The following is a 23,132-nucleotide window of genomic DNA, read 5'->3' on the forward strand; positions in this document are numbered from 1 at the left end:
AATTTTAAAATAAATATAAAGTTCATTGGTAGCATCAGAAAAATTATGGATAATCTTTGCGATAATAAAATTACCCAGAAGTGGATTTTAATCATTGATCATAATCTAAATTCATCATTTGCTAAGAGGATCAGTGATGACCCTACTGAATGACAATTATTTCTTCGTCTCTTGCCTTTATAAAGAATCGAAAGTCTAATCTCATCTGCGAGACAAAGTGAGATGCGCGCTATCTAGTGGAAAATTTAAAGAACTATTGTACAATTCAGTCTATTCGAAACTTTATTTCTAATGATAAATCATAAATAATTCTTTAAATTTTGAATTATAGTACAAATTTTTTTTACATGAATAGTTGAAAAAAAAATCACAAATTTTTAGTAAATAATAATAATTTTATTAATTATATATCCTCGATTTTCGAATAGTTTCCAAAAAAGAGGAAAAACTCACTTAAACTTTAATTTCAGTTGAAAAATATAATCTAATGCTCAAGAGAAGGTAATTATAAAACGTCGTTGATTTTCAATCAAGCAGAAAATCGGCTTACTTCTTGTATTTAGTATATTTTCTTTTTGTTTTTTACATTTTATCTGATGATATTTTCCTTCTTTCTCTTCCTATCCTTTAAAAAGAGCCCTTTTTCCTTCCTCACGACACAGAAAACAAGAAGGTCCATAATCGAGTTGCTATCCGTCTAGTCTGTCTGGGAAAATTTCTTTTCTGGCCTTTATTTTCGAATAAAGCTTGGCCTGTAAATAAGAGCGCGATGTGTGGGAGAGGGAAAAAAGGAAAAAAATAGTTTCTCTTCTTCTTTCTGATTCTCACTGGGTGAAGAATTGCTCTCCAAAGTATTGGCTGAGAAAAATTGTGAGATGGTATTTTTCAGATTTTTTTCTATCTTTTTTCCAGTTTTTTTTTTTTTTTTTTTTATCTATCTCTTAATAAAAGTTGCCTCGAGTAAACTACCATCACATAACGGAGAAGGAAATGGTGAAACAACACAAAAGTATCCATTATATAAAGTTTCCTGTGTTAAAAAAAAATTGTTTGAAAACTAAAACAGAATTTTATACTACTTTTTTTTTTATTATTTTACGCTGAATATCTTATTTGTAAGGGTATTTTTTCAATATTATTATATTGCGATTGATTGTATATTAATTATGGAGAAAAAAAATTTTTTTTTCGTGATTATTGGTATAATTTTTTTTTTTTATTGTATATTGATGGGGAATAAAAATACGCACAATACAGCATATGTGTGTGTATGTGTTAATACAAATGCTTATGCGAATCTGGGTCTCTAGCCAATAAACTAAGCATGTCAGCAAAGTGTATGGTTCTCTCTCTCTCTCACTCCGCGTCCAATAAATGTCACTCACGTGTGTGTCCCACGGTCACTTCGTTCATGATCGTGACCGTTCACTATTTTCCTGGATTTGTGTAACGACATGCCGGACTTAAATACACATTTAAAAATAGAAAAAAAAAAAAAAACAATATTTCACTATAATTGTTTAGAAATTATCAATTAACTATACTAATTATATTAAAACAACCAAATTTTTTTTTCTTTTTTACTATATTTTTATTATATTATTCTTATGCGATTATACTGTCTTTCCTATTTTTGTAGAAGGACCTTTGGTGTATGTATAAAAGAAAAAAAAGAAAATATTTTTTTTTTTTTTCAACCTCACTGATTTTGAATAAAGCTATACGGTATGGTGCTAACGAGACTCACATTTGGAAGATTAATTCCTCGTCACGAAGGGTCTTGCCTCCTTGTCGTTATTATTATTATTATTATTATTATTAAAGGCAAGCGTCACTTTTGCATCCCCGAAGGGACGAAACATGACCCCCTTTAAGACACAATTTTCTTAATTATTATGCTTCAGTGATTTATGATTCATCATCATATCAGAATTGACGTATTCCATAATTCTGATAATTGGTTTAATTTAATTTTCGAAAATTAATTATCTACATTTATATAAATATAAAACTAGTTCTGAATCAGTAGCAAATTCGTTCTGAACAAGTACTGTACTAGTTTCAAACCAGTGCTAGAATGGTTCGATACCTGTAAGAAACTAGTGTTGAATAAGTTCTTAATCAATTTTGAACTAGTTCCAAGCCAATACTAAATTGGTTCTGAATTGGTACGATACCAGTAAAAAAAAACTAGTTCCAAACCAGTACAGAATTGGTTCGATACCAGTAAAAAAAACTAGTTCTTAACCAATTTTAAACTAGTTCCAAACCAGTACTGAATTGGTTCGATGCCAGTGAAAAAAAAACTAGTTCTGAACCAGTTCTTAACCAATTTTGAACTAGTTTCAAACCAGTACAGAATTGGTTCGATACCAGTAAAAAAACTAGTTCCGAACCAGTACAGAATTGGTTCGATACCAGTAAAAAAAACTAGTTCCGAACCAGTACAGAATTGGTTCAATACCAGTAAAAAAAACTAGTTCTTAACCAATTTTAAACTAGTTCCAAACCAGTACTGAATTGGTTCGATACCAGAAAAAAACTAGTTCTGAACCAGTTCTTAACCAATTTTGAACTAGTTCCAAACCAGTACTGAATTGGTACGATACCAGTAAAAAAAACTAGTTCCGAACCAGTACTGAATTTGTTCGATACTAGTAAAAAAAACTAGTTCTGAACCAGTTCTTAACCAATTTTGAACTAGTTCCAAACCAGTACTGAATTGGTACGATACCAGTAAAAAAAACTAGTTCCGAACCAGTACTGAATTTGTTCGATACTAGTAAAAAAAACTAGTTCTGAACCAGTTCTTAACCAATTTTGAACTAGTTCCAAACCAGTACTGAATTGGTTCGATACCAGTAAAAAAAAGCAAACTAGTTCTGAACCAGTTCTTAACCAATTTTGAACTAGTACCAAACCAATACGTAACTAATTTTGAACTAGTTATAAACTAACATCGAGCTTATTGTATATATGTAAAATACACAAATCCTTTTAATCATATTGCTCAATCGATTTGATAATTTAAAATAATTACTATATATATATATATATAGATTTCTATTCTTCCGGTATAAAGAAAGAGAGAGAGAGAGAGAGAGAAATATATAACGTGAAAGGCGCACCTTAACTGTTCGACAATATATTGTGACCTTGTACCACATTGATCCATCAATGCACTTTCAGTGCTCTCGCATTGTGCATTGCTGAAGGTCTCATTCCGACCTCTAATTGCTTATATATCAATGGATCTTTTCTTATCTTTTGTGTCACACCAGTTCCATATATAACAATATACGAGAAAATTTCCCTTCTTTACCATATATATATATGTATACAAGCTTTGTATTTTTTAGAGAGTTCATTACTCAGCATATTTGATTCATCACTTTTTTTTTCTTTCTCAATATATAATTGTTTATTAAGGCCTTATTTAGTGGGAATTTTAGTTAAAAATAAAAATTATATATAATTTTTTTCTTCTTTTTTTTAACTATCATTAGTGTATGCACTCAACTTTGAAAAATTATAATTTTTTTTTTTATAATTGTGACATTTTTATTATTGTGAAAAAATTTTATTGTTGAAACACTTGGGAATAATTGAAATGTTAAAAATTATAATCAATATTAGATATTTTAAACATTAAAACTATCTTGCGCCCAGATTGAGTCTGCATTAAACCTATATTTACAGTTTGAGCCTATATTGACCCTATTTTGAACTGATATTGAATATTCAGCCTACTTTCAGCCTGCTTTAAACCTACTTTAAGCCTAACATTGAACTGATATTGCATTTACTTTGAACTTTTATTAAAACTATATTAAAACCTACTTTCAGTCTACTTTTAGCCTAATTTCAGCCCCTATTGAGCCTACTTTGAGCTGATTTAAAGTTATATTAAATTTATCTTCTTCTAACATCCCACTTGGAAAGATTCCCCGGAAAGTGACCCCTGGAGGTTCTATCAGAATTCCGCCGGAACTTCCAACGTAATTCCGTTGGAATTCCATCGGAGTTCCAAAGAATTTTCGATGGGATTCCGACGGAATTCCGATTAATTTTTTTCAAAATTTTTAGAGTCCTAATTCCGTCGGAACTCCGTTGGAAGTTCGGGCGGAATTCTGATAGAACCCCCAGGGTTCACTTTCCGGGGAATCTTTCCAAGTGGGATGAAGTCTATTAAACCTATATTTACTTATATTTAAATTCTATATTGAGCCTACTTTGGACCTACATTAAACCTACTTTAAGCTTATATTGAACCTGAATTGAATCTACTTCCAACTCGGACAATAAAACCCAAAAAAAGAATATTTACTTTTAAAACAATGCTTTTGCCAAAATACTTTATCTCTCAAGGTCATTAAGCACGTATCTTGAATCAAATTTCACTGATAAAATATAATGTGACAACGTGCATATAGATTAGAAACGATTACATTGTTCTCTGAATAAATCTCTTCGGCGTACATTCTCAAAGGTATTTCTTTAGCTCTCTCTCTCGCTCTCTCTCTCTCTTTCAAAGAAAATAGTTAAAGAGAATTTTACCCCTCACTCACATTATACCAAGCTCAAGTTATTGCAATTGGTTCAAATCTACAATTTCCTAGAAATGTTAATCACATTTGTATATAACAAGAGAATGTATATCATTCTCCTAGTTTTAGATTACATGAAAAAAATTTTTTTTTTTTTTAATTACCCGTCAAAATATTTTAAACATTTTCTGACAAAAAATTAAATATAATAATTCAACTCATACATAATTAAATAAGAATCATTTTTTTTTTTTATTATTATTATTTGTGTCACAAGCTCTTTAGAAAAATGTATAACAAAAAGACGAAAATTGAACGTAATGAATTTAAGGATAAAAAAAAAAAGTTGAGAAGAATGTAAAAGTTTGTTGGCTTTGATTATCTGAAAAAATGTCTTATATTAAATTCTTTGTGAATAATTCAATATATATATATTTTAACAATGTAGCCTTTTTTTGTAAAGAGAGATGGAAAAATTAATTGCAAATATTTTTCAGCTACGAAAAAAAGGGAAGATATCATGTTTAGAGGAATATTTATGCCTCTATAGGTTATAAACTATATATATATATATATATATATATATATGTTAGCAATGCGTTTAGCTTTGAGCGTCCAATAAATGTCGCTCACGTGTCCTATGAGGTCACTTTAACCATGATCGTGACCGATCGTTATTTTCTCAGATTACTGAAAACGAGCCTGGAGAAGGGAGAAAAAATAAATACTGTGTTAAAAATTTTTTTTTTCAATTTAATCAATTAAAAAAATGTTTCTAATTCAAAATTATTGATTTATTTAATTATTATTATTAAATTATTTTCGATTATTTAATTAATTACGATTATTTTATAAGGATTATTATTATTATTATTATTATTATTATTATTATTATTATTATTATTATTATTATTTTATAATCGATTATTTTATTAATCAATAATTGTCGATGTATAAAATATTTTAAATACCAGAATGCAAAAGAGATTAAGAAAATTTTCGAAAAAAAAATGTGTTATTTTTTTTTATCACTTTCTTAATCAAACTGAGAGTGAGAGAGTGAGAGAGAGAATAATTTACAAGTGTTTACGAAATCAACCTTGTTTCGATAATAGAGCGGTGGTGGCTCATAAATTCGCAATGTTTCGATGCTCTATAACAGACAGTTCTACTCGTTCGTCGCTGCGCACAATACATATATATATACACAACCAAGCTTTGGAGAGTAATTACGTTACGTGGCGAATTAATTAGCCAACGGTCGACTGCTTGGTTACCGATACCGACATAGCATGACTCTTTGTATATATATATATATATAGTTTATATGCATTATCGATCGTCCTTTATCGATTTTATCCTTTAGATAATAAATACTCCTTTGTCGATCCATACATCAAAATCTGTTCGAGTCCATTTGCCGATGTAGCATTTGTTAACGAAGCTTTAAAAAAAATTTATTTTTTACAGAATTTCAATTAGACGGCAACAAGTTGTATTGGACCGGTTACAAACTAATTTTAAACTAGTTTTAAAGTAGTTCTAAACTAGTTTTAAAGTAGTTCTAAACTAGTTTTAAACTAGTTTCAAAGTACTTCTAAACTAGTTCTAAACTAGTTTTAAACTAGTATCAAAGTAGTTCTAAACTAGTTTTAAGATAGTGTCAAAGTAGTTCTAAACTACTAGTTTTAAAGCAGTACTGAACAAGTTCGAAACTAGTTCTAAAGCAGTACTTAACAAGTTCGAAACCAGTACATTATTAGTTTTAAACTAGTACCGAATTAATTTTGAACCAGTACCAAACTAGTTTTCAACTATAGTTCTAAATCCGTATCAAAATAGTTTTAAACCAGTAATAAATTCGTTTTGAACTAGTACCGAACTAGTTCCAAATCAGTATTGAACTTATTCGATATTAGTAACAAAAAAAAGTCCTTAAGTACTTAAACAGTTATGAACCAGTACCAAACTAGTTTGAATCCAATGGAAAACTAGTTCTGAACATGTAATCAACCAGATTTAAACTAGTTTTAAACTATAACACCTACTTATATACTAAAAAACTATTTTTAAAATTTGTACCAAACTAATTTTTACCAGTTTCCAAACTAGTAACAAATTAGTTTTGAACCAGTACCGCGAACTAATTTTTCACCACTTCAAAAAGCACCGATCTAGTTCTAATAGAATAACAAACTAGTACCAAACCAGTATCAAAATAGTACTAGTTTCGAATAAATTTGAAATTAGTATAAAACTAGTTCGAAATCAGTAATGAAGTAGTAATAAATTTTTGATTAAAAGCTGACAGTCAAATTGTATTTAGTACTTAGTGAACTTCCGGTACAGTAGAATCGTGAAAGTTGAGCCTTATATATATATATATATATATATACCGTCGATTGTGACCTTGTACCACTTTGATCCTCCATGTACCTTTAGTGCTTGCATTGTACATCCTTGAAGGCCTCGTTCCGACCTTTAATTGCCTATATCAAAAGATCACTTCTTATCTTCTCTTTTTTTCATGACTCTCCAATAATAATCAAGTCGTAAAAATTCAATTTCTTACAATTTAACTACTGAGTGTTTTTATTGTTATATAATCGAACAGCATTCACTAATGTTTTTTTTTTTTTTGCTTAATGTATGAAAGTTTTTTATTATAATTGTTGTATTAAAAAAATTATTATAATTATTTTTTTTATTCAAAATTTTTGATTCAATATAGGTCCATGTTTGGTTCAATGTAAGTTTTATAAAAGCTCAATGTAGGCCCAAACTAGTTTTTATATGATTTTAATTTAGGTGCAACGTAGGTTCTATATCGTTTCAATATAGTTTTAATAGTTTCAATATATTTTCAATATAGGTTCAATATAGTTTCATTATAGTTTCAATATAGTTAGTTCAATCTAGCTATAGGTTCAATAAAGTTTTAACATAGTTTCAATATAGTTTTAACATAGTTTAAATATAGTTTCAATATATTTTCAATATAGTTTCAATATAGTTTCAATATAGGTTCAATATAATTTTAATAGTTTCAATATAGTTTCAATATACATATTTTCAATATAGGTTTAATATAGTTTCAATATAGGTTTATTCTAGTTTTAATATAGTTAGTTCAATCTAGTTATAGGTTCAATATAGTTTTAACATAGTTTCAATATAGTTTTAACATAGTTTCAATATAGTTTCAACATAGTTTCAATATAGCTTCAATATAGTTTTAACATAGTTTCAATATAGTTTCAACATAGTTTTAATATAGCTTCAATATAGTTTTAACATAGTTTCAATATAGTTTCAACATAGTTTCAATATAGTTTCAATGTATTTTCAATATATTTCCAATGTAGTTGTAACACAGTTTTCACATAGTTTTTACATAGTTTTTACATAGTTTCAATATAGTTTTAACATCGTTTCAATATAGTTTCAATGTAGTTTCAGTATAGCATCAACGGAGGTTAATTGTAGGTTCAAAGAAGATTTAATTAAAATAACGGCAACGAAATGAAAAAAAGAGTAATAATTATCGTTTAAAAGATTTGTTGCGTCTATATAGATGTTGTTCGTTGTCCCGCGTGCTCATTGAAACACAAAGCTATCCTCTCTTTGAGATACTTCAGGGAGAAAAGGAAGATAGGCGGAGAACTGAAACGGGTTCATTCGTCCCACTAGGTGGGATAAGGTCAATGTACCACATTGTCCTGGACCTTCGCGACGCTTCATTGCATCTCAACTTTTTTTTTCCCCACTTTCTCTCCACCTTTTCTTTTTCTTTTTTTTTTTACTTCTCTCTTTCTCACTTTTACTTCTAATTCTAATTATTATCATTATTTTTCCTTCCGTTAAGTTATAAAAGTCAATCTTTTTTTTTTTTTTTGTCATCAAATTTTTGATACTATTATTATTTTTACAAAATTTAACTAAATTTAGTAATAATGGAGTATATAATCAGAGTTTAGGTAGACTTCTATATATGAAAATTTACCATACTGTTGTGTAATATTTCATATATTTTATAAATCATAAAATCAGTTTTATAAATCTATAAAATTATTTTTCACTTTATAAAAACTTTTAGCTGGTAAAAATATATACAATAAAATTTCCATTCATATTATACAAAAGATATAATAATAACAGACAATATGAGCGTCTATAATAACAGGAATAATTTTATTAAAAATTTATATTTTATAATAAATAATTCAAAAGTGAAAGGCGATCGAATTGTATTAAGAGTGTTTGTGATCGCATATAAGATTTCGACATTTTTCTTTCTCCTCGTCTAATAGGGCAATGGATATATATATATATATATATATATATATATATATACACGAAGACTGTTTATGAGACTCCTCGTAAACAGCATATGAATGTAAATTACTAACTCTTTGCTTCACACTATCTCTTGTGAAAATGGTTACAAGAGAGAAAGAGAGAGAGAGAGAGTATATTATATAGTTCGGAGGAAAAGACTCATGAAAAATATAAAAATTCTTGATTTTATCGCTAGTTAAAATTCTTGAGTTTCACTTTAAAAATATTTTATCAACGTTATTATTATTTTTAAAGGAGAATTTCAAAATATATATACATATATACACTTTTAAAGTATCAGTTTAAAATGTTATTTTCACTTAAATTTTCCATTATATTTGATTGAAAATTTATATAATATATAATCCCAAATGTAACATTATTTCTTTTAATTTTACAATTCTTTTTTCGATATAACAATTTATAAATTCTTAAAAAATATGAATTTAAACCTTGAATGCGCGCGTCACTTTTAAAAAGTTAAGGAAATTCTTAGGCTCTATCCATAATGCTGCGCATTTTTATTTTATTTTTTCAAAAATTCTTTTTAAATCCAATTATTTGAAAATTTAATATTTTTCTTTTCATTAATTCCCTGTAATTTAAAAAAATATCGACTCCATACTTTAAAAAATAAAAAAAATAAGCTTGTTATATGTACCTGAGGCAATTTTAGAATTTCAATCACAATGAAAAGCTTCCTGCAAGCGACTGATTAATCAATAATGAGTTAAAGCTGCCGCTTGAGATGTAAAATAAGAAGTAGGTGTTAATCGAAAAAATAAAAAATAACTGAAATTGCTCAAATGTTTATTATTTAATAGTATAGAAAATAAATCGAGCGCGTGAACTTTACGCGAGTGCCATTGAAAATATGTTGTGGATAGATCGCTGTCTAATAGATTGTATGGTATATAAAAGTATATACTTATAGTGGGTCACGATGAACTGGGAAATTGCTAAAAATAGTCTAGCCTTAGTGAGACCGACGTCGTTGGGTTATTATTAAAGTCCCGCTCAATGTTGTGATACTGGTGGGGAATGGGGGTGTCTACGTCAAGACAATATATATATATATATATATATATACAAACTATATAGCGTATACGATATATCGATTTTATATTAACAGAACAAACCTGCTTTTGAATTGACTTACGAATTCAATTATCGTAAAAAAAAAAAATTGCAAAATCTTTTTTGTTAATTAAAATTGTTTTTTTTTTCATGATTGTCTTTGGTTTTTTTTAATTGATTTTCAATTTATTTGAGAGGTTTTGATTTTAAAATTTCGCACCATTTGTCTTGTGGTGGCGCTTCTTCAACGCTTGCGCAAAGCTTGTGGGCTTAAGGCGCACTCACACCTTTTTGGCTGCCTGCAGGTTACCATGGCAACGCATGAGAATGAGTGCGACAGAAAATTTAAAAATTTAAATATTCAAATTTTCTGTCTCACTCACTCTTGTGCGTTGTCATGGTAACTTGCAGGCAGGCAGGCAGGCAGCAAAAAAGGTGTGAGAGTGCCTTTATTTTAAATAGCCGCAATCAAATAGTGGCGCGAAATTTTGAAATGCGTTTTTAATTTCTCGATACTGATTCATATATTCTGTTTTATTAATTTTTTTTTTACTATTTTCTTATTATTTTAATAGTTTTTTTTTTTTTTTATTATTTATTGTATATATTTTTTACTTATTACCTATTTATTTCTTATGAAATGAGGTTCTAATTCGCTGTATACTTTTTTCTAAATAGTAATTAACAAAAAGCAATTAATAAAATCCTTTTGCCATTTTGCAAAATGCATTTCCAAATTGAATCACATTTTACGTTCCTCTTTTTTTTGCAACTGAATTATTTCCAAGAATTGCGTTTAATAAAAAAAAAAAAGAAAAAAAAACAAAGCATTTTTTTCCATATACAACACATTCCAAATTCTTTTTCGAGAGTTATGCATTTTAATAATGCAAAAAAAAAAGCAGTTGATAATTCACACTGCGATTCGATTGAAGAAAATTATTTCACATATTTAAAGTGTGTAAAAAAAAAAAAAAATTATGCCATAAAAATTTCGAATATCTAATTTTTTTTTTTCGTTCTGAATTTTGCTTCGTCATATTTAATTAATATAGGAACAATGCGTGCGTACACGTTGGGAGAGTATATATAGTGTAGTAGTAAGGGGTCGAAGTCATTGGTGGACCCGACCAAGTGCACCGGGGGTATAAGGGTGTAAACTGTGAACAAGTTTGGTTGAGGGGTGAAGTTACTAACGATGGCTTTTGTACTGTGAATGTATTGTATATATGTATATATGTTCTAAATCCATGCACAGAGCAAAATGAGGAAAACAGGCCGAGGGAATGCAAAGGGATTAAACGGGACTTGAAGCCGTTTATCATCCCTTGCTTTATACACGCATATAGTGTAAACGGGTTGCTTTCTCCGGTTCTCCTGTCATCCCACCGGATACAGGATTAATGAACAGGTTGAATTTCATTGCCAATATTCCTGCTATTTTGATTCTTGGAATTCTCTCATTGATCCTGAATATCGATTCCTGTTAAATAAAGTATTTTATATTGTTTTCTGAAATGGATTTTATTAGAAAATATAATTTTAGTATGTTTTTTTTATTATTTTTTTATTACCGTTTTCAGAGTTTAAAATAGGTCTTTTAGGCAACTGGGAGAAGGGGGGAAAATAGTGACTATACGTCCATAAATAGGTGTGTATTTTAATATCATCTCTCATTTTTTTTACTCCGCCCTTAAAGTGACCATAACCTTAAATAAGTGTAGTTGATCGTAGCTCCACCTTTAAAGTGGCCACGCCTATAAAAGGGTGGGATTTTAATCGTAACCACGCCCTTGAAGAGGACACATCCATCATCATAGCTCCATCCTTAAAGTGACCACGCCCCTAAAAGAGTGTAATTAATCGTAGCTCCTCCCTTAATGTGACTACGTCCATAAATGGCTGTGTTTTAATATCATTTCTTCTTTTTTAGCTCCGCCTTTAAAGTGACCACGCCCTTAAATGGGTGTAGTTGATCGTAGCTCCACCTTTAAAGTGGCCACGCCTATAAAAGGGTGGGATTTTAATCGTAACCACGCCCTTGAAGAGGACACATCCATCATCATAGCTCCATCCTTAAAGTGACCACGCCCCTAAAAGAGTGTAATTAATCGTAACTCCTCCCTTAAAGTGATCACGCCCATAAATTGGTGGGATTTTAATCGTATCGACGTCTCTTTTGTTGAATTTCATTGCCAATATTCCTGCTATTTTGATTCTTGGAATTCTCTCATTGATCCTGAATATCGATTCTTGTTAAATAAAGTATTTTATATTGTTTTCGGAAATGGATTTTATTAGAAAATTATAATATAATTTTAGTATGTTTTTTTTAAAATTTTTTTATTACCGTTTTCAGAGTTTAAAATAGGTATCTTTTAGGCAACTGGGAGAAGGGGGAAAATGCGTGCGCAGCTTTGGAAAAGTGATTGGTTCTTCCCCCACTCCCCACTAGTAAAAAGCAACGCGCGCAATATTCAACTTAAAATTCCTTTCAACATTGTGTTACTAATGTATAATTCTTTGTTAAAAATGTATAACTGAAAAATGAACTTCTCTATTGTGAAAAGAGATACTTTTTTTTTTGTTATAGTATAGTGAAATCAAATTTTTAATTAGGTTAAAATACTTTTAATAGTTGAAGAAGGAAATGTAATTTGGTAAAGTTGCTCGTGAAACTTGTTTTTTTTTTCGAAAAATCGATAAAAACAATCTGATAAGAACCGGAAGTGCGGTCGCGTTCTTATCCCTTACTTTCTCTATCTTTCTCTCTCTCTCTCTCTCTCTCTTTTTCTCTGCGTCGGTTTCTTAGCACGTCTCTTGGGAAACGGATTTTCCGGGAGAGAGAGCTTTTCTGTTCAGGCAGCCTGACGGCGATAAATTCTCTGCTCTATACAGTGTCACTACGTTGCCCAAGCCAAAGAGAGGGTTCAAATATCGCAAGATCGTTCATTGCACTCACAACTATATATATAACAATAAGAATTTTTTGTACCACCAATACTAAAAAATTAATTTTTAACTTTATAAATATTTTTTATATTTTTGAATTATTATTAATTATTTTATTTTTCTTTCTGTTTCAGGTAAGTTTCCAAAGTATCTATCATCATCTATGTCGCTGTTTTGGTAAGGTTAATTTAAAAAAAATTTAATTAATTAAAATTAAATTTTTTAAAATATTGATATAAAAATGTAGTATCGTTTTTTTGTTTTTCTAACGTAACTTTATATATCGGTGCTCTATAATGCACTGTGAGACTTCTCTTCTCTTGTTGTTCTTCAGTGCAAGCAAAGCTGAACATCCAAAGCAATGAACCGCGTGCGGTTTGTGGTTCAAGTATAGCGCGTATTTTGTGTGTATATGCTATACACACTCGACAGGAATTACACACAACAGGGGCGGCTATTGAACACTGTATAAAATTGCAAAGTGGCCTGCACTTGCTAAGCTCGCCATTGTATGTGTGTGTGCCATTGTTACCGCCACCCTTGATTCTATAATAATTATTCGCAAAAAAAAACTCTACAAAAAAAAATACTTAACTAAAATTTAAAAAAAAAAAATTGATTTTTTAAAGAATTTTTAAAGTGGCTACTTTTTTTTCCTAAAAACATTTTTCTTTAAAATAACGATAGAAATAACAATAAAATTTACATATTGAATACTTGCTTCACTTTATATGTATATATATATATATAATATCATGTGATGTTTCGAATTGTGGTGACAGGAAATTAAATGGATAGAATACCTATCTACGTAAATATACATACACACACTTCGATCGAACGCTACACTCGCCCCATTATAGTGCAACGTCTGAAATGACGTTTATAATCTATCACTGAGCTTATACATATACGGGGTAAAAAGCATCAAGTACCGTCGTAAACTCTCTAAAATAACGAGAGAATATTGCAAACACATTCCAAAATAGCGAAAGCTTGTAAATTCATTCACGTTCCAATTTTCCAAAGAATGTGGTTTTATCGATCTCTCAATAAATTATTTCCTTTAATTTTCCCCTTTTTGTCTATTGTTAGGCTTTTTTTTTATTTCTAACAAAAAATTATATTTTTAACATTATTAATATGTCGCGTCTATTTACTTGAAATTGTCCTGAAATTGTAAATTCATTAGTTTTTGTAGTCCTTTGCTAAGGTTTGTTTCTGTAGTCCCGCAACGAAATTAAATTTTTTTTATAGTAACCACGCCTACAAAGAGGTTGGTTCTTCATTGTACCGCCCATTTACAATTAAAACCACGCCTTTCTATTGAAATTTTGTTATCACGCCTACAAAATTATTTGATCTACATTAGTCCCGCCTCTAATTAAAGTTTACTTTCAACCTACGTTTATTTAAAGAGTTGATAGTAACGCCCACAAAGAGGTTGGTCTTTTATTGTCCCGCCCAAAATATCTGCCCTTTTTTGTAGCCACGCCCAGTTGAAATACTAATGACCCGCCATTATCCACACCCACAAAGGGGTTGAACCTTTAATGCCTCACCCAATGATAATTAGAATTCTACTCTTTATCATTATAATTTCATGGCTATGTCTATCAAATGGAATTGATCTATAGAAATTCTGGTATTAAATTAAATTAAATTGTTGTTTTGGAGATTGAATTTTGTTTTAAGGATAATTTCGAGGTCAGGCTCTTTATGAAACTTGAGTAAATCTTGTCAGATGATCTAGTCTAGTGGAATTTCTCCTTCTGTGGTTTCCGCCACGAGCGCATACACACATATATATATATATATATATATCTAAGGAGAAACTAGGAATTCATGAAAGTCAACCGCTTCCACTTGAAAAGTTCACGCGACCAGTTGAATTCTTAATTTTGTCGTTTTCTTTCTTATTTCTTGAATTATAATTCAATTGAAATAATAGAATTTATTTTATAATCTTGAATTCAAAATTTATTTTTATTTTTATACAAAGAGATAAAAAAGGAAGGAAAAAGGAAAGGAAAAAAAAACACTGACTCTAATTCGAGAAGAGAAAAATTGTGTTTTTTTTTTTTTAGAAGAACTTTATTCACAAAATAGTGTCGTTTATATCTTTAAAGTGTGTAAAATTTTGTAATTTTCTTTTATTGCTACTACCCTTTTGCACACGCGTATTCTCAACTCTCTGTATAATTCCCTTGAATAATATTGCAACGCAAGTTTTGTCGTTTTCATTGCACGACACTTGCAGGATTGTATGTGGTTTTCCCTTCGCTGTTAGATAGCAAAAGGGTTGGAGAGGGGGGGGGCGGGGGTTGATTACATTTCTACCAGATTCGCTTAATCCTTTTGAGCGTGACTGCACTTGGTAGATTTGGGTCACCTGAACAAATTAGCAGCTGTAAGAGAATCGTTGACAGGAGTTTAGTTTCTTTTTTTTTTTTATTTTATTAAATTAAAATAAACATTTCCCTTTTTAGAAATACATGCAATTATCAAAAAAAACATTTTTGATAGTATTTTTCTTTTATTTGCTTCTTGTGGAATTTATATATGAAGTTGACAAAAGCAGAAAAGCTTATTATACTACTTATGTTTATATGTGTATGTAAAAAACGAGAAGAGAATATTTCATGTTCCTCTAAAAACAGTGAATGTAAGAAAATAATTTAAGCTGATAGTTTGAAAAGCGCATTTTGTCTTTTGTGAAGTGCATACAATGGAGAATTTGCTGTCAAAACCATTGGATGAAACGGTGCTGCAAGATTACTCGAGGTTGTGTAAGAAATAACGAACCGTTATGACTGAAACAGGCCGACAGACTGTGCTCGCTATTTTCTGCTCTTCTCATTCCACATTTCTCTCCTTTTCTCTCTCTCTCTCTCTCTCTCTCTCTCTCTCTCTCTCTCTCTCTCTCTCGTAACCGAGAAATTGAGACTTTGCACGGTCTGTCAGCTGCGGTCGACAAGCAAAAACCTGAACGCAAATCTTCTCAGTGCTTCCCATCTTTATCACTTTAATGCCTCTTAAATTGCAAAGTAATCATTCCTTCGTTTACAGAAATTCAAACATTTTTCATTAAATTTACCACCATTCTTCTCCCGATATCCGTTATTTCGTGTAATGCCCAGAAAAAAGTAGAATTACTTAATTGAGAAAAATGCCTCTGCTGTTTGTATTTTTTTTTTCGTCCCGCCCCTAATTAGAAGGGATTTACCACGCCTTCTAATTTTTTTACTCTAAAGTAGCCTTTTTTGTAGCTCCACCCTTAAAGTGATCACGCCCCTAAATGGGTGTAATTAATCGTAGCTCCTCCCTTAAAGTGACTATACATCCATAAATGGGTGTGTTTTAATATCATCTCTCCTTTTTTAACTCCGCCCTTAAAGTGATCACGATAAATGGGTGTATTTTATTATCATCTCTCCTTTTTTAACTCCGCCCTTAAAGTGATCACGACCTTAAATGGGTGTAGTTGATCGTAGCTCCACCTTTAAAGTGGCCACGCCTATAAAAGGGTGGGATTTTAATCGTAACCACGCCCTTGAAGAGGACACATCCATCATCATAGCTCCATCCTTAAAGTGACCACGCCCCTAAAAGAGTGTAATTAATCGTAACTCCTCCCTTAATGTGACTACGTCCATAAATGGGTGTGTTTTAATATCATTTCTCCTTTTTTAGCTCCGCCTTTAAAGTGACCACACCCTTAAATGGGTGTAGTTGATCGTAGCTCCACCTTTAAAGTGGCCACGCCTATAAAAGGGTGGGATTTTAATCGTAACCACGCCCTTGAAGAGGACACATGCATAATCGTAACTCCATCCTTAAAGTGACCACGCCCCTAAATGGGTGTAATTAATCGTAGCTCCTTCTTTAAAGTGACCACGCTCATAAATTGGTGGGATTTTAATCGTATCGACGTCTCTTTTGTAACTCCGCCCTTGATAAGGACACACCCTTAATTGGATTTAGACAATTTTATTTTATAACTTCTTTCTTAAAAATAAATATCGCCCCTAAAACCGTCAGTACAAATTCTAAATTATTTTTACTCAATTTTTTCTTCTTTCTAATATCTTCTTTTTTTTATGAAATAAAAATTAAAGACAACATATATAATTGTTTTATTCAAGAAAAATGATTTTGTCCTTGCACGCATATACAATTCACGTGCTACCTGGTAAAATGAATCATTATCATTCAAGGACTTGTCTGCGCATTCCTTATTCGATGAGAATTCCACCACTAAAGTAGACAAGAAATCGAGAAAGAGAATTGTTGAAGAAAATCCTTCCAATTGCAATAAAAAAAAAATCTACTGATTGTTCTGTGTTTTGTCTTCTTTATTCATAGAAGTTTTTTTTTTTTTTTTTGTCGTGAGAAGGTAAAATCATCGTTTATTGAGAGAGACTCATTAAGCGGCGATTAAATTACACTTGCGTCAATTGATTCTTGGCAAATAATAATAATAATAATAATAATAATAATAATAATAATAATACATTGAAATGAAATAATAATTTAGTAAAATAAAACCTTTAGAAAGTATCATAATATGTACGTAATTGTTTTTATATAATAATGTGTAAATAGAAGAGTAATGAAATTAATAAAAATTTTTAAAAAAAATTCTGATTTCTCTTGAGGGTAATAAATTGATCCACTTTAGAGGTAATGGCTTTTTTATCTTTTATTTCCTCGTCCATCTGATTCACATCAAGTCGCCATCTACTTTTATCAACATTAGTCGGTTTTACTTTTCTGAGTCGGGCTTCCCTGACCTCATTATGTTTCATCATAGATCTCTCTCACACATATATATATGTTTTTTTTGTGTCAAAACAATAATAATATTTTGATAATATAATCGATTTAATAAAAATTCTTTTTAGTTAATTTCTTTAGAAATTTTATCTTATTAAACAATTAAAGTATTTTTAAGTTAATTTTTTCTTATCTTTTCTTATTATTATTATTATTATTATTTGCGATGAAAATCGTTTTAACATTTTCTCGTCAATTATTGTAAAAATATTAATCTTAACAAAGTTAATTGGTTTTTGTGTATTTAAGTACGAAAATAAAAATTAAAAAAAAAAATATATGTGAAAACAGGAAAAGAAAAGAGAAAAGTTGTGTTTGCTTCAAGTATTTAATTACCTGATAAATTTCTGCCTTGGAGGGTTGAAAGATTACCAGTTCACTTTCGCGTAGAGCACTAGAGAGATTGTATAAGGGACGTGGATCAAGCTTTGCTGAGTTGGCGGTTAAAAAGAACTTTCCCATCAACAAAATCGACGTCATAAAAAAAAGTCTAATTTAGACTTGGCTTGTTAAATCATTATTTTTTATCCTTCCCCCCCCCCCCCTCCCGATCATACTAATCAAACGAATTAGAAATTTTTTTTAAAAAATTCTTAGAATGATTAAAGTTTCTTAAAGTTATTTTATATAATTAATAGAGAGATTTTTTTTTTACAAATATTTCTATATTATAGTTTAATTTGTAAAATTTTTCAAATTAGTTTAATCGATAATTAAAGAACTTTCTAATCACATGATCATTATCAAATTTTATCATTTTTAACATTATTAAACCTTTCTATAGTTTATTATATAATTTAACTTTTATGATAATTGTTATATCTTTTTATAGTTATAATATCTTATCTGTTATTATATATTTTTATAGTTATTATTATATCTTTTTAAATATTACTTCTTTTCTTAGTTTCCTTGTATCTTTTGATAATTATTATATTAATTTTTTAACAATTATTATCGTTCAAGTTTCTTAACCATTTTTTATTAGATTTAAAAAATGATTAACGGAATTCATTCGGTGAGACATAATTAAAAAAGTGCAAAAGAAAAGACGATACAAATAAAAAATACTTTTTGTTGGCTCTTTATATAAAGAAGAAAATACCTAAAATGCAAAACTCGTGAAATATTAAGGAAAACTTTTCTCAGAAAACTTGAGGGGAATTTTTTTTTTTTTTTTCAAAGTTTAAGTCTTTTTTCATCAAAGTGAATAATATTCTGCTAGGGAATTTGTTAGAAAAATTATCACTTTTTAAAAGTAAAATACAATTATTTTATATGTGTTACACTTGACAATAATTGAAATCTTGAACTTTCTTAAGGTTGTAAAAACTCTTGAGATTAAAGAGGGCAATGTTTAAAGGTCAAGGCTATAAAAAAAAGAGAGATTTTCTAGCTGAAAAACTATTTTTTCTGAATGAGAAAGAAAAAATGGTACTTTCTGCTTTAGGGTGACGAGAACTGGGGCTTTCCAAAAGAGGGGAATAGCAACTCTGACAAGTTAGTCCAGGGGTGTGTGAGCCATATCGATTCCTACCTCTTTGCCGACAATCTTCTTTTACAAACCATAGTATGGCTTCTACGCTTAGAATTTTTTTTTTTAGATACCTATATCGTCAAACTTTTTTTCCCTTCTTTTATAAAACAATTTATGTTACTAACGTTTTTTTATTTAAAGTTTTTTTTTCTATTTCTTGACAAGGTTTTTTCATTACTAATTAAATTGTTTTTAAAGACAATCTAAATTAATAGAGAAATAGTTTTCAAGTAGGAAGAGATTAAGTTACGAAGAAGATTTCACAACAGCAACAAGATCAACATGAAGAGAATTCTCATTAGAGCAATTAGAGATGTATTAACAGAGAGACATTGAAGTCTCCTTGTAATTAAATTCAGTCTTTGAAGAGGATTATGTATTTTAAATAAGATTACTTCTAACTAGAATTATTATGTTTAAAAAGAAAAATTATGATTATTTAGAAAATAATGGATTTTTGTTTTTTTTTCTGATTTCAGATTAGCAGTCAGTGTGACATGGATGTGAGCTACACGAACGTGTTGGAGGTGTCCCGCCAGTACTTCCAAGGATTACCAGTGCCAAGTACTGCAGGTACAGAGAATCTAACAACAACGACAACAACATCAACATCTTTTGAAAATGGAACAGCAACAACGATATCCTCCTCCTCCTCCATCACATCACCAGCAGTGGCATCAATGGTCACGACTAGCAATAATCGCCATCAACAAATCTACTCAGAATCAAAAACCGAGGATTCATCAACAACTTCTTATTGGAATCCATCCGGGTCAAATGAGCTGCGACCAGTTGAACCTTATCCCCCTCAACCAACAAAAGTTGAGGTACCAGACACCAGGCCTGATGAAACCGCCATGGAACCAGGATCTTTAACCGAAATGTTACCGTCCAAATCACGTACGACGGAACAAAAACAAGAACCCTCATCTACCGTTGTTCCCGCCACTGAACCTCAATTGCACCAAATGCAACCACCCAAATCACAATCACCCGTCTATCAACAATTAAATAACGTCGCAAGAACTTCATATCCCACTGCTGATCCCTATCAGGACAGATCAATTGCAGCTCAACGAGTTCAATACTATCCACGTTATCATCATCCAGACATAAGAAAAAGTGCACCAGTACCATTTTCCCAAAATTCAATGTACGTACCACCTTCGGCTTCGCCAACTGTTTCTGTACAATGCATCAGATCCAACGAACAGGGTTCAATTCCAACCTCAAGTCATTCACAACAGGAGCAACATCGAATTCCCTCAGCCTATTCGCAGCCACAAACTTTAATTGGTGGTTCTTCTGTTTATGGAACTTATGCAACAAGCCAACGACGAATTGGACCTTCTTCCAACGATTCCACTTCGCCTGCAACCTCATTGGTAAATCCACATCTTGGTACTAGTAATCCCTTAGCAACTGGTAGTACAAGTCACATTCCTTCGCCACATAATATTCCGGCGCACATTCCGTCACCACATCCACCATCAGGATCGTCAACATCATTATCATCATCATCATCATCATCGTCGTCGCCAATGACGCATTCTAGTCGAAATCCCAATACGTATCGACCGGTCCTTTCGAATCAACAACCACAATCTCAAAGACACTCGCCACATATTTCTGTTATGCATAATCAATTTCAACCTCATTCACCGCCGTATCCACCTCCACCGAGATCGACTCCTCAAACCTACAGTAATCCTCCAAATCCACCTAATCCTTCAGCTCCTCCTCCACCTCCCACTTCACTTTATCAAACTGGATCGAATTTTCCAAATCCCTATTCTCAATCTTCATACCATTCCTATCAAAAAACAGTAGTTCCAAATTCAAGTTATTATTCACAGCCACCAAGAACTTATTCACAACCAGTGGAACAATTACAAATCAATTCCGGAACTAATGGAGGTGCCTATCAAAATTCAATAATCAAATATAATGGCGAGGATGTTAAGAGAAATCCAACTGAAGTTACAAATTATGGATCGTATCGTACTCCAACTCCAATTCAAAGGAATACGCATAATTTACCACCAATTGGAGCGCTATCATTTCAAAATCGTAATTCCAGGGATAAATCACAAGCATTGCCACGACAAAGAACAACGCATTCCATTAAACCAACAACAGTACCAATACCATCGACAGTACCACGTAGAATTGAATATCCTGTATCGTCAATAAATCAAATTGTACCAATTAATGGAAGAACAACATCCTATAGTAGATACAATCAACAATATCCAACTTATGCAACAACCGTTGCACCAAGTCATTATGGTAGTAATTCCTCAAGTACAACTGTCACATCAATTGGAGTAACAAGACCACCCACTGCACCAACGCAATATTCATCATCCGATTCGACTAGTCGTACACAAGAAAATTTCTATAAAGACTATTATCAAAATTCATCGCGTTATTCATTACCAAATGGATTGAGAAAAAGAGAATCGCCCCTTGATTTATCAGTGAAAACAGTAAAAACCTCAGCTGATTCAACAGCACAGGACGATATCGAAGCAAATAGTAATTTAGTAACAAGCAGCAATGCAATGTCTTCCCGAAATATGTTACCTCCAGTACAAACAAATTTATATCCATTCGATGTGAGAAATACAAATGGAATAAGAAACATCAGGCCATCAACAGTTTGTGCACCAAAAGTTGAATTCTATCCCGATTTTAATACAACAAGACACCAACAACCAAATCAAAATTCCCTACGAAGAAGTCTATCCTCACAACAATTGTATCCCCAACAACAACAACAACAACAATCACAAAATACCATACCCCTGCCACATATGTCAACATTCAAAAAATCCCTACCAACAACCCAACAACATCCAAGACCATATCCAGATCGACCATCCGATTCAAGTAAATACTATCAAGGCGCTAAATTCTTCAGTACTCAATTACCATCAGACAAATATAATCCAATGAAACGTGGATGTACAACCGATGCGCTCTATACCAGTGGATCAACACCAAACAAACAACCACGCGTCGATGCATGGCGAATAGCAATTGACGAGCAAATACAACAGAAATTTTTAGCAGCACGTCAAAATGAAGAGCAAAAAAAACAAGAATCAAATGGCTATGAGCAAAGACAGGAGAATATCTATTCCAATGATACAAGATATCAAACATACTGTGATAAAAGAAATTATCAAGATCCAAAACTCACAAGACCACCATCAAATAATCAACCATCAGGTAGTCAAATGGATCTTAATTATCTTAATTATCGTCAATATTCAGAGCCACCAAGTAATACTGGCGCTGATAAAAGAGTATTGAGTCTATTGCGTAATAGTCTCGAAAGTAAACAACAACGTGAAGAACAATTAAATAGCCAACAATCAATTGTTAATCAACAGAGTTTTCAACAAAAAGTTGTTACACCAATTGAGCCAAAGACAAATATTGGACGACATAATTTATCACCGTTCACTGCCGCTAGTTTATTGGAACGCAATAGTAATACACCGCCTCATTATAAATTTCATGTACCAAAAGCAGTTGATTCTATTATTCAGGATAATACACGTGGATTATATTCATCTAAAATGAATTCAATTTTATCAATTAAGGAAACATCATTAAGTCCAAGGGGAATTGATAATAATCAAATGATAATTGGCGGCAAGGATGATGGATTAGCGGCAAAAATACGTACTAAAGCTGAATTAAAACAAGTTGGCACTGGACAATTTGTATCGAAACCACCAATGTTGTTGATACAGGATACACCATCAACACCAAAAGGTAGAATATTTTTTTTTTTTTTTTCTTATTACAAATTGTAAAATTCAAAAAATTTTTCA

The 23,132-nt window shown here is 30.9% G+C and overlaps 1 protein-coding gene across 3 annotated transcripts in view; it reads left to right on the forward strand.

Annotated features, from left to right (window-relative positions):
* The window catches only part of LOC127280737 (mucin-4), a 153,574-nt gene that overhangs the window by 125,077 nt on the left and 5,365 nt on the right, over positions 1-23,132 (forward strand). For 2 of the 3 annotated variants that reach the window (XM_051303965.1, XM_051303966.1), the window contains exon 3: positions 19,767-23,073. In XM_051303965.1, the coding sequence (XP_051159922.1) occupies positions 19,785-23,073 (3,289 nt within the window). In that variant the 5' untranslated portion in view covers positions 19,767-19,784. The remainder of the gene's footprint in view (positions 1-19,766; positions 23,074-23,132) is intronic. The other variant, XM_051303967.1, reaches the window with a different exon arrangement.

The sequence above is a fragment of the Leptopilina boulardi genome, unplaced genomic scaffold, assembly GCF_019393585.1.
Source record: "Leptopilina boulardi isolate dan_hultmark-lab unplaced genomic scaffold, ZJU_Lbou_2.1 LbouV2_249, whole genome shotgun sequence".
In the NCBI taxonomy this organism is placed as follows: Eukaryota; Metazoa; Arthropoda; class Insecta; order Hymenoptera; family Figitidae; genus Leptopilina; species Leptopilina boulardi.